This window comes from Hyla sarda, chromosome 3 (genome assembly GCF_029499605.1).
Source record: "Hyla sarda isolate aHylSar1 chromosome 3, aHylSar1.hap1, whole genome shotgun sequence".
Lineage (NCBI taxonomy): Eukaryota > Metazoa > Chordata > Amphibia > Anura > Hylidae > Hyla > Hyla sarda.
This window is the reverse complement of record NC_079191.1, coordinates 55,153,269-55,167,885: the sequence shown is the minus strand read 5'-3', so window position 1 is coordinate 55,167,885 and position 14,617 is coordinate 55,153,269. Positions and strand designations below refer to the sequence as shown.

Below are 14,617 nucleotides of genomic sequence, written 5' to 3'. Positions count from 1 at the left end.
CTACTACTATGTGTCACAATGAACTAGTCAAGGATATGAGTGGATTGTGTGTGGTAGGATTAGTGCCACACATGTAACATTTACTACAAGGTCTGCTTTCTTGTTCCCAGTATATAAAGAGTTACATCTATCTTTGGCCGTCTTAAGTGTTCAGGCGAGGTGATTTTAAACTCTTGAATATAAGTGTGTTTTAGGTGACTCTTACTAATTCTTCCATTATCCGTAATTACTTTGTTGCCCTGCACACTTTTCATCATCTAGGTATGATAAGACAGAAGCACACTCATATTTAAAATGGAGATAAATTAATGTGGTTCTCGTCTTTTTCATTAGGATTAAATCATGCGTAGCCACAAGGCTGCCAAGCTCTGAGCAAAGCAATTTAACAAAAAATCATCAGATACAACCTTGTCTCTGCCATAATGGTTTGTTTTCCATTTGTAGTTTGTCAAACTCTTTAAAACTGAACCTTATATTTTTTCACATTATCTCTTGAGGCGGAATTATTTCTCCTTGTGGAGACCATTATCTGCCATAGTCTTACAGGCATTGCTTCCAGGGAAAATGTAGGAATGTTAGTTCTTCTCCAGAAGAAAACTTTTTCTAGTGCCATCCTTTGAAAGTAACTTTCCAATAAGTTTCTGACCCTTTTTAGGAACCTTTTAAAAGACAACTACAGATTTTAGCCAAGTCAGTAAATATTTCAAAAGTAAGAGACTCCCATCTGTAGCCAGTTGTTTTGTGGTTCTTGCCCCTCATCAGTATATGATCCCATGCATGGAGCTTAGTTTAGTAGTAAGAGCAGCCAGAAAAAACTAAGATGGCTTAAAGAAGTTTGAGAACGGCCAAGACAGTGCCCTGCATTCTTTTTTGTGGGCTTCCAACATTGCTCAAATTTCTGATTGGTGCCCAGAATCCCTGTCCTATTGGTCTCTGTATACACTTTAGAGAGGTGTCCAGTTCTGACTGATTTAGACTAAAGTGTGTGGGGGCCTCAAAACAGATGATGTTAGGCATGTGGAATATCAACTGCGTGATCTTATTGTTCTGAGCGGTAAGCTGCCCCTGGTGCTGTCTGACTTCAGCTCACCCCTCCTCTCTCTAATGACACCACATGATTGTTCAGCCAAGCTGGAAGTTGGTGTGTGGGAGAGTTCTGGATTGATAGCTGTCATGTGAATAAATGTTATGCTCACAGACTTTGAAGGTGTATTGGCACCTTAAGGGTAAGAGTGAAAAATTTTCCATTGTTTTCAGGGGGGTTTCTGCTGCACTGTGCACACGACTGAAGATATTCTGGCCGCAGAAATTCCGCTGTTTGACAAAAGAATGCACATGTTCATTATTTTGGAATAATCCATTCGGAAAAGCAATGCTGTCTATGGAGGCAGAGCATTTTTGAGGAGTCCTAGCAGAACATGCTATTTGTGGAATGTCTGTCCGTGTTTTCCGGGAAACATTTTGCTAATTTTCTTCCATGTGAATGATGCCTCATTACCACTTTAAGTCACTATGTATGCAGAGTAGGTTTCTCTTACCCATTGTTGAGTAATCTCCTATTATAGTTGCCATTACTTTTCATCGGACATCTTACAAAACAGCATCCTGGAGCTTTCCCTGGCTACCAGACACACAAGGGGAATTTATTATTGGTTTAAAGGGGTACTACCGTGGAAAACCTTTTTTTTTTTTAAATCAACTGGTGCCAGAAAGTTGAACAGATTTGAAAATCACTTCTATTATAAAATCTTAATCCTTCCAGTACTTTTTAGGGGCTGTATACTAAAGAGAAATCAAAAAAAGAAATGCATTTCCTCTGATGTCATGACCACAGTGCTCTCTGCTGACCTCTGCTGTCCATTTTAGGAACTGTCCAGAGAAGCATATGTTTGCTATGGGGATTTTTTCCAGTCCCCAAAATGGACAGCAGAGGTCAGCAGAGAGCACTGTGATCAGGACATCACAGGAAATGCATTTCTTTTTTGGATTTCTCTTTAGTATACAGCCCCTAAAAAGTACTGGAAGGATTAAGATTTTTTTAATAGAAGTGATTTACAAATCTGTTTAACTGTCTGGCACCAGTTGATTTAAAAAAAAAAGTTTTCCATGGTAGTACCCCTTTAACCCTGGTTTTGTGGTGTACATTTGTCGCACAGTTTGTCTCAGATGCTGTTTAGAGACTTTACATTGCGACTTTTGCTTTAGAGGGTTTTTTCATAAAGAACATACCAAGTTTACTCTAAATCAGTCAGAACTGGCCGCCTCTCTAAAGTGTGTGGGGGCCTCAAAACAGATGATGATAGGCATGTGGGATTTCAACTCCCTGACATTATTGTTCTGAGAAGTAAACTGCCCATGCAGCTTGCGATTTTTGCTTTAGAAGGTTTTTCATAAAGAACATACTAAGTTGATATTATGCAGTGGTCAGGAATTTATGATGTGCAACTTTTCAGTTTGTCGCTTTTATTGCCGAAACTGCTGTAACTTAAAGGGGTATTCCAGGCAAAACCTTTTTTTTGTATATATATCTCAACTAGCTCCGGAAAGTTTAACAGATTTGTAAATTACTTCTATTAAAAAATCTTAATCCTTCCAATAATTATTAGCTTCTGAAGTTTTCTGTCTAACTGCTCAATGATGATGTCACGTCCCGGGAGCTGTGCATGATGGGAGAATATCCCCATAGGAACTGCACAGCTCATCGGGACGTGAGTCATCAGAGAGCAGTTAGACAGAAAAGAACAACTCAACTTCAGAAGCTAATAACTGTTGGAAGGATTAAGATTTTTTAATAGAAGTAATTTACAAATCTGTTTAACTTTCCGGAGCCAGTTGAGATATATATACAAAAAAAAAGTTTTGGCCTGGAATACCCCTTTAAGAGCAAATCTACACCAGCCCTGACTTGACTTACAAAACTAACTGCAAGCAGCGTTGTTAAAAAACGGGATAAATAAAAAGTCCAACAAAAAAGTCGCAGAGGGATCACCATACATACACAGTTGAGTTTTGAAGTCAGAAATGTGATCCGCACCAGATTTATCACACGCCCTGAACCAGGTAATAAATTTGGTGCAGGTACACAGTTTCCACCACACAAATTAATGGGGTAAAAGACGTGCTCCTGCACCACTCTAGATGAATTCCCCCCATAGAGATAAGCCCCCAGAGCCCTAGTAACAGTGGGAAAGGATAGTCTAAAGCAGTGGTCTTCAACCTGCGGACCTCCAGATGTTGCAAAACTACAACTCCCAGCATGCCCGGACAGCCAACGGCTGTCCGGGCATGCTGGGAGTTGTAGTTTTACAACATCTGGAGGTCCGCAGGTCAGAGACCACTGGTCTAAAGAAATAAAAATCCACAGTGGTCTGTTCTTAAAGGGGTATTCCACCCCTAGACATTTTATCCCCTATCCAAAGGATAGGGGATAAGATGTCAGATCGCCGCGGTCCCACTGCTGGGGACCCCCAGGATCCCCACTGCGGCACCGCGTTATCATTACAGCACAGAGAGAGTTCGCTCTGTGCGTAATGACGGGCGATACAGGGGACAGAGCCGCGTGACGTCATGGCGCCGCCCCTCGTGACATCACGGCCCGTCCCCTTAATGCAAGTCTATGGGAGGGGGCGTGACGACCGCCACGCCCCCTCCCATAGACTTGTATTGACGGGGGCGGGCCGTAACATCACGAGGGGCGGAGCCATGATGTAATGATGCTCCGGCCCCTGTACCGCCCATCATTACATGCAGCAGTGGCACCGCGGCGATCTGACATCTTATCCCCTATCCTTTGGATAGGGGATAAAATGTCTAGGGGCGGAATACCCCTTTAACTCTGTTGGAAGTATCAATTATTAAACTACCACCTTTATTTAACGCAAGTGTTAAATGTTGTTTGATCCTGAAGACACAAATACCCTGGATGTGAAACAGTGGAGAATGGGTTGCCCAATTGTTATGTTTTTCGAAAAGTGAAAGGCAAACCAATAATTTCGGCTACCACGGAAGATACAGCTTAAAATAAACACCAGGGTAGAAGACCAAAGTATAATTTTTGAAAAAGACATGTAAAGCTTTATTTAAGATTAGACCTATAAAAAACACATAAAATACATATATAATATGGCAAGATGGTGGCACAGGAGAAAATGGGAGGCCGAGAGGAGCTGTATATCCTATGTGCAGAGCATACTCGTGGTATACAAATATTGACGGATGGTCAAGTATAGAAATATAATTGGCCACATGGGGCATTAACAGTAGAGATGAGCGAACTTACAGTAAATTCGATTCGTCACGAACTTCTCGGCTCGGCAGTTGATGTCTTTTCCTGCATGAATTAGTTCAGCTTTCAGGTGCTCTCGTGGGCTGGAAAAGGTGGATACAGTCCTAGGAGACTCTTTCCTAGGACTGTATCCACCTTTTCCAGCCCACCGGAGCACCTGAAGGCTGAACTAATTTACGCAGGATAAGTCATCAACTGCCGAGCCGAGAAGTTCATGATGAATCGAATTTAATGTAAGTTCGCTCATCTCTAATTAACAGTATACATGGCAGGCATGATGTAAAAACACAAAAGTGCAAGAAAAAATTAAAGGGGTATTTCAGGCCAAAACTTGTTTTTTATATATCAACTGGCTCCAGAAAGTTTAACTGATTTGTAAATTACTTCTATTAAAAAATCTTAATCCTTCCAATAGTTATTAACTTCTGAAGTTGAGTTGTTTTCTGTCTAACTGCTCTATGATGACTCGCATCCCGGGAGCTGTGCAGTTCCTATGGGGATATTCTCCCATCATGCACAGCTCCCGGGACATGACATCATCATTGAGCAGTTAGACAGAAAACTTCAGAAGCTAATAACTATTGGAAGGATTAAGATTTTTTAATAGAAGTAATTTACAAATCTGTTTAACTTTCCGGAGCCAGTTGATATATATATATAAAAAGCTTTTGCCTGGAATACCCCTTTAACAACATAAGAAAGCAGAACATAGTAATAATGAACATGCACCTATTCAGGACACCTCCACCCCGAAGATACAGCTTGTAGTGCCGCACCTTGTGAGCTTTCAGATAGGCATGCTCCGCTAAACTGGAAGGAAACCTGGAAAATTAGGATTTATAATAACTGTGTGTGTTCTATGGTGCAGGCACAGCTTGATATCCTAGTATAAAATGCCTCTCGGTAGGAGATATAATCTGTGAATGAGTTTCTCATTAGATGCTGTATGTGTGATAACACAGAATCCCTCTCTGTGTGATGAACCAGGATACGAGCACCATGTATGGAATGACAGAATGGCAGCTCATTGTCTGACAAAGTAACACGTTGGCTTCAAGTCTGAATTCTATGAAATGCGCCAAAAAGAGACTGAACTAAAATATATGTTGGCTGCACAAAAGCACATGATGAACTGCTGGTTATATGTAACTCTCAAATAATGACACCGAGAAGACAGGCAGCCACGAGTGCTGCGGAAAACCTCTTCACCTTGACCCATCTGTCTTATTTATATGGTACGTAGACTTGCTACAGCATAAAGAAACACTCCTTTGTGTGCGGCAGTCAGTTTTTACCTTCAGGAACTCCTTGTTTCTTTCCATTCCGAATGTATCGGTAGTTTAGGTTCTGTTCACACTACTGTGTTTTATCCTGGACTAAGGCATGATAAACAGATCAGTTTCCACAGGTTCCCAAACCATTCTGACAGATTAAATTGAATTACAATGTGGGCCACTGGGGATTTCTGTGTGTTTCTGTAGCACTGAAGACTACCACACTTTTATCAGGAAGACACAGAACACTGTACCAGTGTGAACAGAGCCTTAAAGGGGTACTCCGGTGGAAAACTTTTATTTTTAATCAACTGGTGCCAGAAAGTTAAACAGATTTGTAATTTACTTCTATAAAAACATCTTAACCCTTCCAGTACTTATTAGCTGCTGAATACTACATAGGAAATTATTTTCTTTTTGGAACACAGTGCTCTCTGCTGACATCTCTGTCCATTTTAAGAACTGTCCAGAGTAGGAGAAAGTCCCCATAGCAAACATATGCTGCTATGGACAGAGATGTCAGCAGAGAGCACTGTGGTCATGATGTCAGCAGAGAGCACTGTGTTCCAAAAAGAAAATAATTTCCTATGTAGTATTCAGCAGCTAATAACTACTGGAAGGATTAAGATTTTTTTAATAGAAGTAATTTACAAATCTGTTTAACTTTCTGGCACCAGTTGATAAAAACAAATAAATACATTTTCACTGGAGTACCCCTTTAAAGAGTACCTATCATCAACTACACTTTCCCTAATCCCCCTCCCCATCTGTCCCAGACTCTAACTCTATCTCTGACCTTTTTTTAATTCAATACCCCCCTATAAATACCTTTTTTATTTATTTTTTTATTCCATCTTCGGTAGCTCAGTATGGGGCTGTGTACAAGCAGAGGAAGTGGGCGGGGCTCGGCAGGCGCAACGTCATCTGCTGCCTGGTCACGACTCGCTTCCGCCCTTCTACCTGTATGCGGCGCTCCCTCTCGGGAGCGCGCATACAGGCTGAGTACAGGGGAGGGACGGCAGCTTCTGTGTCTCCTCCTCTTAGTTTGGCTTTACACGTGCCATACAGAGAGGAGGAACATCTGAGGACAGAGCTGCCGTGCCCTGCAGGGATACACGCACAGCACTCGCTCTCGCTTATTTGATTGACAGGTGGGGAGCTGCGCTGAGTCTGCAATGTCGTACTCCACAGCCAGGCCAGTGTGATTCCGAAATCACTGAAACAGGGACTCCTAGGGAGACCCCTAGTGGCCAGAATTTCAAAAGGAAATCAGACATGAAAGGAATCATTTGTTTTAATAAAATCCGATTGCAAAGTTGATCTATATAGATTAAGCTATAAAAAAAAAATAATTTGGATGAGAGGTACTCTTTAATTAATCTGAAAAATCATAGGAAAGAAAACGGATGCTGAGGATGTTAAGAGCTGTATTTAATAGCAATGACAACCTGATATTTTATTTAAAGGGGTACTCCGGTGCTCCTGTGTTGGTCGTGACGTCATGACCACTGCTGCAGGAACCTGGCATTTGTTTATAACGCCGAGTGCTGCGGGAGATCACGCGGGGCCCTAGTAGCGGGACCCCTGCGATCAGACATCTTATCCCCCATCATCTGCATAGGGGATAAGATGTCTAGCAGCAGAGAACCTCTTTAGCAATGTGAAACATCAATATTGGAATGATGTATTAGTAAAATCTACTGTAAATTATATTTTGAGGTATTTAAAAAAAATATGTATTTTTTTTTTTTATATATTGCCAAAAATATTTCAAACTTTGTACACTTTTCTACAATCTCCACATTTCTTTAGAGCTGATGTATGGGGTCTTCTCCAGACTGCACGGTTCAGTTCCTATCACATATGTTTAAAAGGTGTCACACAGGGCTAATAGAAGGCAATTTCACAATAGTCCAATGTTTTCCTCTTCTTGGGTGTTTTTAGTTGTTGAACCTCTGACCTGCGACTGAAACCAAGTTTCCTGACATTCAGCAGCACATTTCTCTTTAGAATACCTTGACAGTCTTGAGATTTCATTGTACCCTCTACAGATTCCATACACCCTATGCCAGATGCTGCAAAACATAACCGAGCCTCACAGTGGGGGAGAATATTCAAAGACTTGTGTAATCATTGCTGTTTTATTATCGCCACTAATAGTGTTATTAGTTCCATATTTTCAGAAGTGGGGCATGGCTTTTGAAAAAAATAAAATAAAAATAGCACATCATTTAACACCAGGTTAACTTATTAACTGCAACACTTCTGTGCGCCGAAAAGTTCTTCTAAACCTTTGAAAATAGGGTGATAATAGCAAACAAAGCCTAGCCATGCCCCCTAAAAAATGGTTTATAGGGTGCCAAATCAGGTGCTAAAAATCTGAATATGTGGCACTTAGTGTGTGCCACATTTTAAGCAAATGTGGCAGGCTAAAGCAAAAACAGTGGCACAAAATTATTTGAATTTCTCCTTTTCTAAAGCATTCTCCCAGAAATGTTGTGGCTTGTCAAAATGCATTTAATCTAATTCAAGCCTCTCTCTTTATGATTTGTTACTATTGTGTCCTCCTTGCTTGTTTTCTATTAATGGAGATAACCAGTCCTAAGGATAAGTTTCAGATAACAGGGGGTCTGACCCCAGGAACCCCACGCAATCTTCCGCATGGGGCCCCGGCAGTAGTAACAGGAACATTGAGCTGCTTGGAGATGGTCTTATAGCCATGACCTTTTAACGTGCTTAAAAAAAGTGTATCACTAGTGTTCCCTGGGATGGTAGTGTCCTAATTTATGCCTATCCTGCCGCCTGGTATATTATGAGTCCCTGATACTCATCAAGGATAGAAAGTTCTGTATATAATGATTGATACTGGCACAGAAGAAAATAGGACTTACTGTTAAGTAGTATTTATTGTAGTCAAGCGAGTGCTTTTACAAGGTCCGTTGCTAAAGTGCTTTAAAAAATACTTTTGGTTATCCTATGTTCACTGAAAATAGTGTGATATGTATTATTATATATTAAGATATTAACCTTAGTATTAATAATGCTCCTTGTATGGTAAAAATATGCTTACGTAACTATTCAATGACTGTATAGTATATATCGGAAAGAAGACGGCTCAATAGATATAATAGAGTGCCTTATAATATTGCTGAGGTCTGTAGAAAAGAGTAATTTGATGGGACTGAGACTGGTAGCACTTATAACAGTGTTGAAAAAGTTAAAACAAAGGTATATAGATGTACATGGATTAACTCTCACCCTGTATCTAATGTAACCAATGATTATGCAGAATGCAAAGTCCAAGTAGAATTTCCGTTCATACAAATAGTGTGCCTCCAGGTCCTGTATATCTTATAGGATGTATCTCCCCGCATGTATATCTATATAAGTAAGCTGTTTGAATTAGGGCAAGATTTTCCGCCTGTTAGCCAACATATATGATCGGTACCTTAAGTTGTTAATGTCCGTACTCGTCCCGTGATCCAAAAGGCTGTTTCATGCAGGTAAGGTGAGTGAATACGGGATGCTGTTGATGGGAGCGGACGGGAGACTTCCCCGGCTGGTAGCGTCTCTACCGTACTGTAATCCTGCTAGAAAGCAAAGTGGTCAGCTTTTCGCCGCTAGTGACCTCACTACGGTGTGGCAGAATGTCCAAAAAATCACCAACGCGTTTCAAAGACTGTTTGGTCTCCTTCATCTGGGATAGGTATGCAGTGGGATATTCCCCTATTTATACTGCCAGTATCAGCACAATATTCAGGTCGTCTACCTTATTCTCCTGCTTGATTGAATAGTAGTGTCAATTGATTGTATATTTAGTGAGAATTATTAATATAATTCTTGATATCTATTCTCAATCTTTTCAGTATTAATTGTTTTGGTATATGTGTTTTTTATATTATTTTCTTATTTATTTGGGTTTTTGATATTGAAGTTTATTGATCCAAACTAACGAAAATTTCAAAATCTGTGTTCATACCAAAGGGTTCCCCTGTATTCGGCTCAAAGATCCATTTTGCCTCTGCTCTTGACATCTGGGCGATGTAGTGTGGTTGTAATTTGTTCTAAGCCACAAAAAATGGATCCCTTCATGGTGGAGTTATATTTATCCCTGAAGTGTGTAGAAAACGGGTGTCCTTCAAAACCCCTTCTCATGTTATAGAGATGTTCTGATATTCTCTGGGATAAGTCTTTTTGTGCATCTTATGTACCATTTATTACCTGGACATCTTATCCCATATATAACTCCCTTTGTTTTACAATGGATGTGACTGGGTATGTTCTTCGTTGTTCCTCCATTATCAATTGATAATTTTTTTATTGCCTGTACTGCAGCAGTCTCTACATTTTCGGCATGGAAAACAAACATTTTGATTGTTGTAGGGGAGGAAAAATGGGAGTTTTAATCTCCTGTTCAGGTTTTTAATTGTTTAGATTGTTATTGCTCTTTACTGTTGAGGCCACCATGTTGCTCAAATTGCGTGCCTTAATGAAAATGAAATAGGGTCTGTCTGACATTTTCTTCCCTATTATCTGGTTATTTTTCAATTTTTACGTGTGATGCGTTTTAAAAGGTGGCTTTGATTTGAATATGTGGTTATAAATGGAAAATTTGTTTTTTCATCATTTTTTGTTTTGATTTTCCTGTTTTTTTTTTTGTTTTTGTTTTTTTTTTAACAATGTGTTCCTATCTACTGTTTCCACTTCCTTATAGTTTTTTTTCCAGTATTTCTTCTGCATAACCTCTATTGATAAATTTGTTCTTCAAAATAGTGGCCTCTTGTTTATGCTCTTCCATCCTTGTGCAGTTACACCGTAATCTGACGAACTGGCTCCATGGGATATTTTCTAGCCACACTGGTAAGTGGCAGCTCATTTTCTGAGTAAAGCTATTACAGCCAGTTGGTTTAAGAAATGTTTTAGTTTCTATTTTATTGTCTTTAATATAAATATTTAGATCTAAAAAAAAAAAAGTGAATGCTCGTAAAACTATAAGAAGCTGAAAATTCTAAAAAAATTCAAACCAACTGGCTGTAATGGCTTTATTCAGAAACTGAGCTGACACTTACCAGGGTGGCTAAAAAATATCCCATGGAGCCAGTTCATCAGACTACGATGTAACTGCACAAGGATGGAAGAGGATGAACAAGAGGCCACTATTATGAATAACAAATTTATCAATAAAGGTTATGCAGAAGAAATACTGGAAAAAACCATAAGGAGGTGGAAACAGTAGAGAGAGGAACACATTTAAAAAAAATAAAAATAAACAGGAAAATCTAAATAAAAATAATGAAGAAATGTTCCATTTATAACCACATATTCAAATAATAGGGGAGAAACTGTCAGACAGACCCTCTTTCATTGTCAAAAAGGGGCACGCAATTTGGGCAGCATGGTGGCCCCAACAGTAAAGAGCAATAACAATTAAAAACAATAAAAAAAACTAACAGGAGATTAAAACTCCCATTTTTCCTCCCCTAAAACAATCAAAAGGTTTTTTTTCCCATGCTGTAAATGTAGAGCCTGCTGCAGTACAGGCAATAAATAATAATAATAAAAATTATCAATTGATAATGGAGGAACAATGAAGACAATACCCAGTCACATCCATTACAAAACAAAGGGGCTTATATATGGGATAAGATGTTCATGTAATAAATGGTACATAGTATGCACAAAGAGAATATCGGAGCATCTCTAACATAAGAAGGGGTTTTGAAGGACACCCGTTATCTACACACTTGAGAGATAAACATAACTCCACTATTAAGGGATCCATTTTTTGTGGCTTAGAACAAATTAGACCACATAGGAGTGGTGGGAACCACATCGCCCAGATGTCAAGATCAGAGGCAAAATGGACCATTGAGCTGAACCCTTTGGTATGAATACAGATTTAGAATTTTTTTTTTTTTTTGGATCAATAAACTTCAATATCAAAAACCCAAATAAATAAGAAAATAATATAAACACATATACCAAAACAATTAATACTGAAAAGATTGAGTATAGACTTCAAGAATTATATTAATAATACTCACTAAATATACAATCAATTGACACCACTATTCAATCATGCAGGAGAATAAGGTAGACGACCTGAATATTGTGCTGATAAACTGGCAGCATAAATAGCGGAATATCCCACTGCATACCTATCCCAGACGAGGGAGACCGAACAGTCTTAAAAGCGCAATGGAGATTTTTTGGACATTCTGCCACACTGTAGTGATGTCACTAGCGGCGAACAGCTGACCCCCTTTCTTTCCAGCGGGAGAGACGTCACCGGTCGGGGCAGTCTCCTGTCCGCTCCCATCAACAGCATCCCGTATTCACTCACCTTACCTGCATGAAACAGACTTTTGGATCACGGGGCAAGCACAGACATTAACAACTTAAGGTACCGATCATATATGTAGGCTAATAGGTGGAACGTACCGGGAAAAGCTTGCCCTAATTCAAACAGCTTACTTATATAGATATACATGCGGAGAGATACATCCTATAAGATATACAGGAACTGGAGGCACACTATTTGTATGAACGGAAATTCTATTTGGACTTTGCATTCTGCATAATCATTGGTTACATTGAATACAGGGTGAGAGTTAATCCATGTACATCTATATACTTTTATATACTTCTATATACCTTTGTTGTAACTTTTTCAACACTGTTGCTACCAGTCTCAGTCCCATCAAATTACTCTTTTCTACAGACCTCAGCAATATTACAAGGCACTCTATTGTATCTATTGAGCAGTCTTCTTCTTTCCGATATATACTATACAGTCATTGAATAGGTACGTACGCATATTATTACCATACAAGGAGCATTATTAATACCAAGGTTAATATCTTAACATGTCATAATACATATCACATTTTGATTTTCAGTGAACATAGGATAAGCAAAAGTATTTTTTAAAGCACTTTAACAACGGACCTTGTAAAAGCACCCGCTTGACTACAATAAATACTTCTTAACAGTAAGTCCTATTTTCTTCCTCTCAGTATCTATCATGTTCATCTCTTAATAGTACATTACTGTAGTGATAAGGCTGTGGTCAAGGATTTATTAAAGTGATTTCATCCTCCGTCATTTCCTTGTGTACAGTTCACTTGTTATCCAATGGTTAATGGACGAGTGTTCTTCCGTATTCTCTTCCATGACAGTCCTGATCACATCTGTTACAGATTGAGTCTTCTTCACTGCAGTGTGCTTCTATGGGATGTCCAGCAATATTATAGTCATCATTGTCTGTCTTCCTTTATTTAGCTCTTCTTTTTTGCCTTCTTCCCCTTTTAGCCGGAATATGATGAGATCAATCCTGATTGGCGAAGCTCAGTGGAGAAAAGGAAGAAGATGAAAGGTAAATTAGAATTTAAGTACTTTGCCTTCTTCTGGAATAGGGTTCTTGAAGCAGTATTGACCCCAGAGGAAATTGGATTCTTTGAAGGATGTGATCATTGTGTGGTATTTTTATGTAGGCTTTATCCATGCCTATGGGACATACATGAGCAGATTTTTAACTATGATCAACATTATTTTCTCACAGCCTTAATTTTTTGTTGTTGTTCCTTGTTAAGAAGTGGGATTGCTTACATCTCCAATGTAAAGCAAATTATTTTTGATCCTGTACAAACCTTACTGGACTGTAATATTTAGAAATTTTACAAGTCAGGAAAAAACTTTAGGATATATTCACACATGCATATTCTCTGCTGCAGATTTGTTGTAGGAGATTTTGCTATCCATGGAAGTCAAAGAGCAGAAAAATCTGCAGCAGCAGATCTGCAGCAAAAATAGGCATGTGTGAACGTACCCTTAAAGGGGTACTCCACTGCCCCAGCATTCAGAACATTTTATTTCCGTACACTAGGTGCGGGCTGTGCGGGTTGTGAAGTCATGGTCACGCCTCCATGTGTTGCCACGCCCCCTCAATGCATGTCTATGGGAGGTGGCGTGGCAGCTGCCATTCCTCGTGACTTCACGAGGGACGGGGCCTTGACTTTATGACCCATGCAGCTTGCACCCAGGGTTCGGAACAAAATGTTCTAAATGCTGGGGCAGTGGAGTACCCCTTTAATCAACATTGATGAAATTGGGTGGGATTTTCTGCTAGCTCTGCCTTTGGGATGGACTGTCCACAGTGGACTGAGTTTTTTGTTTTTGTTGAAAGCAAGTATGTCAAGAGAGAACCAGTGGTGTACATTAGTGTAAAAATCTTGATACAATTTGTCACAGTGCCAGATATGGAGTCTTCAAGTACCTATAATTCTTTGTTATTCACAGTCTGTGGCCAAACACGTTAAATAGAATTAGGTTGGTGGTTGAACAATCAATAAACGAACAATCATTAGTGAATGGTCCTTTTGCAAACAGTCTTACACATTCATTCTTGTGGCAGAATCCACTCTATTGAGAAGGCACATTTCCGAGCAATCCTAACATCGGCTTATTTTGCTTTCGTCTGCTCCAGACGAAATATCTGCCTTGAATATAGAAACATAGGGGATACATTGCAGGTGGTCCTGTTCTCCTTCTGCACGGAGCGGGGGGGTCAGCATGCGCCCTCAGTGTATCTCTATGTGTGAGACGGAGATACAGGAGTACAGCGTGTGCCAACCCCCGCTTTGTGCAAGAGGAGAGCCGGAGTGTCATGTAGGAGATTGCAAGGGGTAAGATAGGGAGATAGAGGATAAGTTAGTTTTCGCTGCACAACCCCTTTTGAAAGTGGGTTACCCATCTTGATAAAATAGGTCTTCCTGGCCCCTGCAGCCTCAAAATGGTTGTCGGGAATAGAGAAACAACTGAACCAGCAGTCATGCGCAAGTCCCATTGCCTTTTAATGGAAGTTTTGTCCCTGATGTAGGAACATAATTTTGGCACAACACCAATTTGGGGAAACTCTTCAAAAGACAACCTTGTGAGATATAACCTAGACCACCTTGTGAGACATAACCTGTTGCTGTTCATCAAACATCCATCCTTATTGAGAATTGTGGAGATTCCCCCCTCCCTCCTTACTGTGAATTCCATTTTTTTAGGCAAT

The 14,617-nt window shown here is 39.8% G+C and overlaps 1 protein-coding gene across 3 annotated transcripts in view; it reads left to right on the top strand.

The window, feature by feature from the left end:
- The window catches only part of NBAS (NBAS subunit of NRZ tethering complex), a 701,350-nt gene that overhangs the window by 96,758 nt on the left and 589,975 nt on the right, over positions 1–14,617 (top strand). For all 3 annotated transcript variants that reach the window (XM_056564221.1, XM_056564220.1, XM_056564222.1), the window contains one exon: positions 12,871–12,934. In XM_056564221.1, the coding sequence (XP_056420196.1) occupies positions 12,871–12,934 (64 nt within the window). The remainder of the gene's footprint in view (positions 1–12,870; positions 12,935–14,617) is intronic.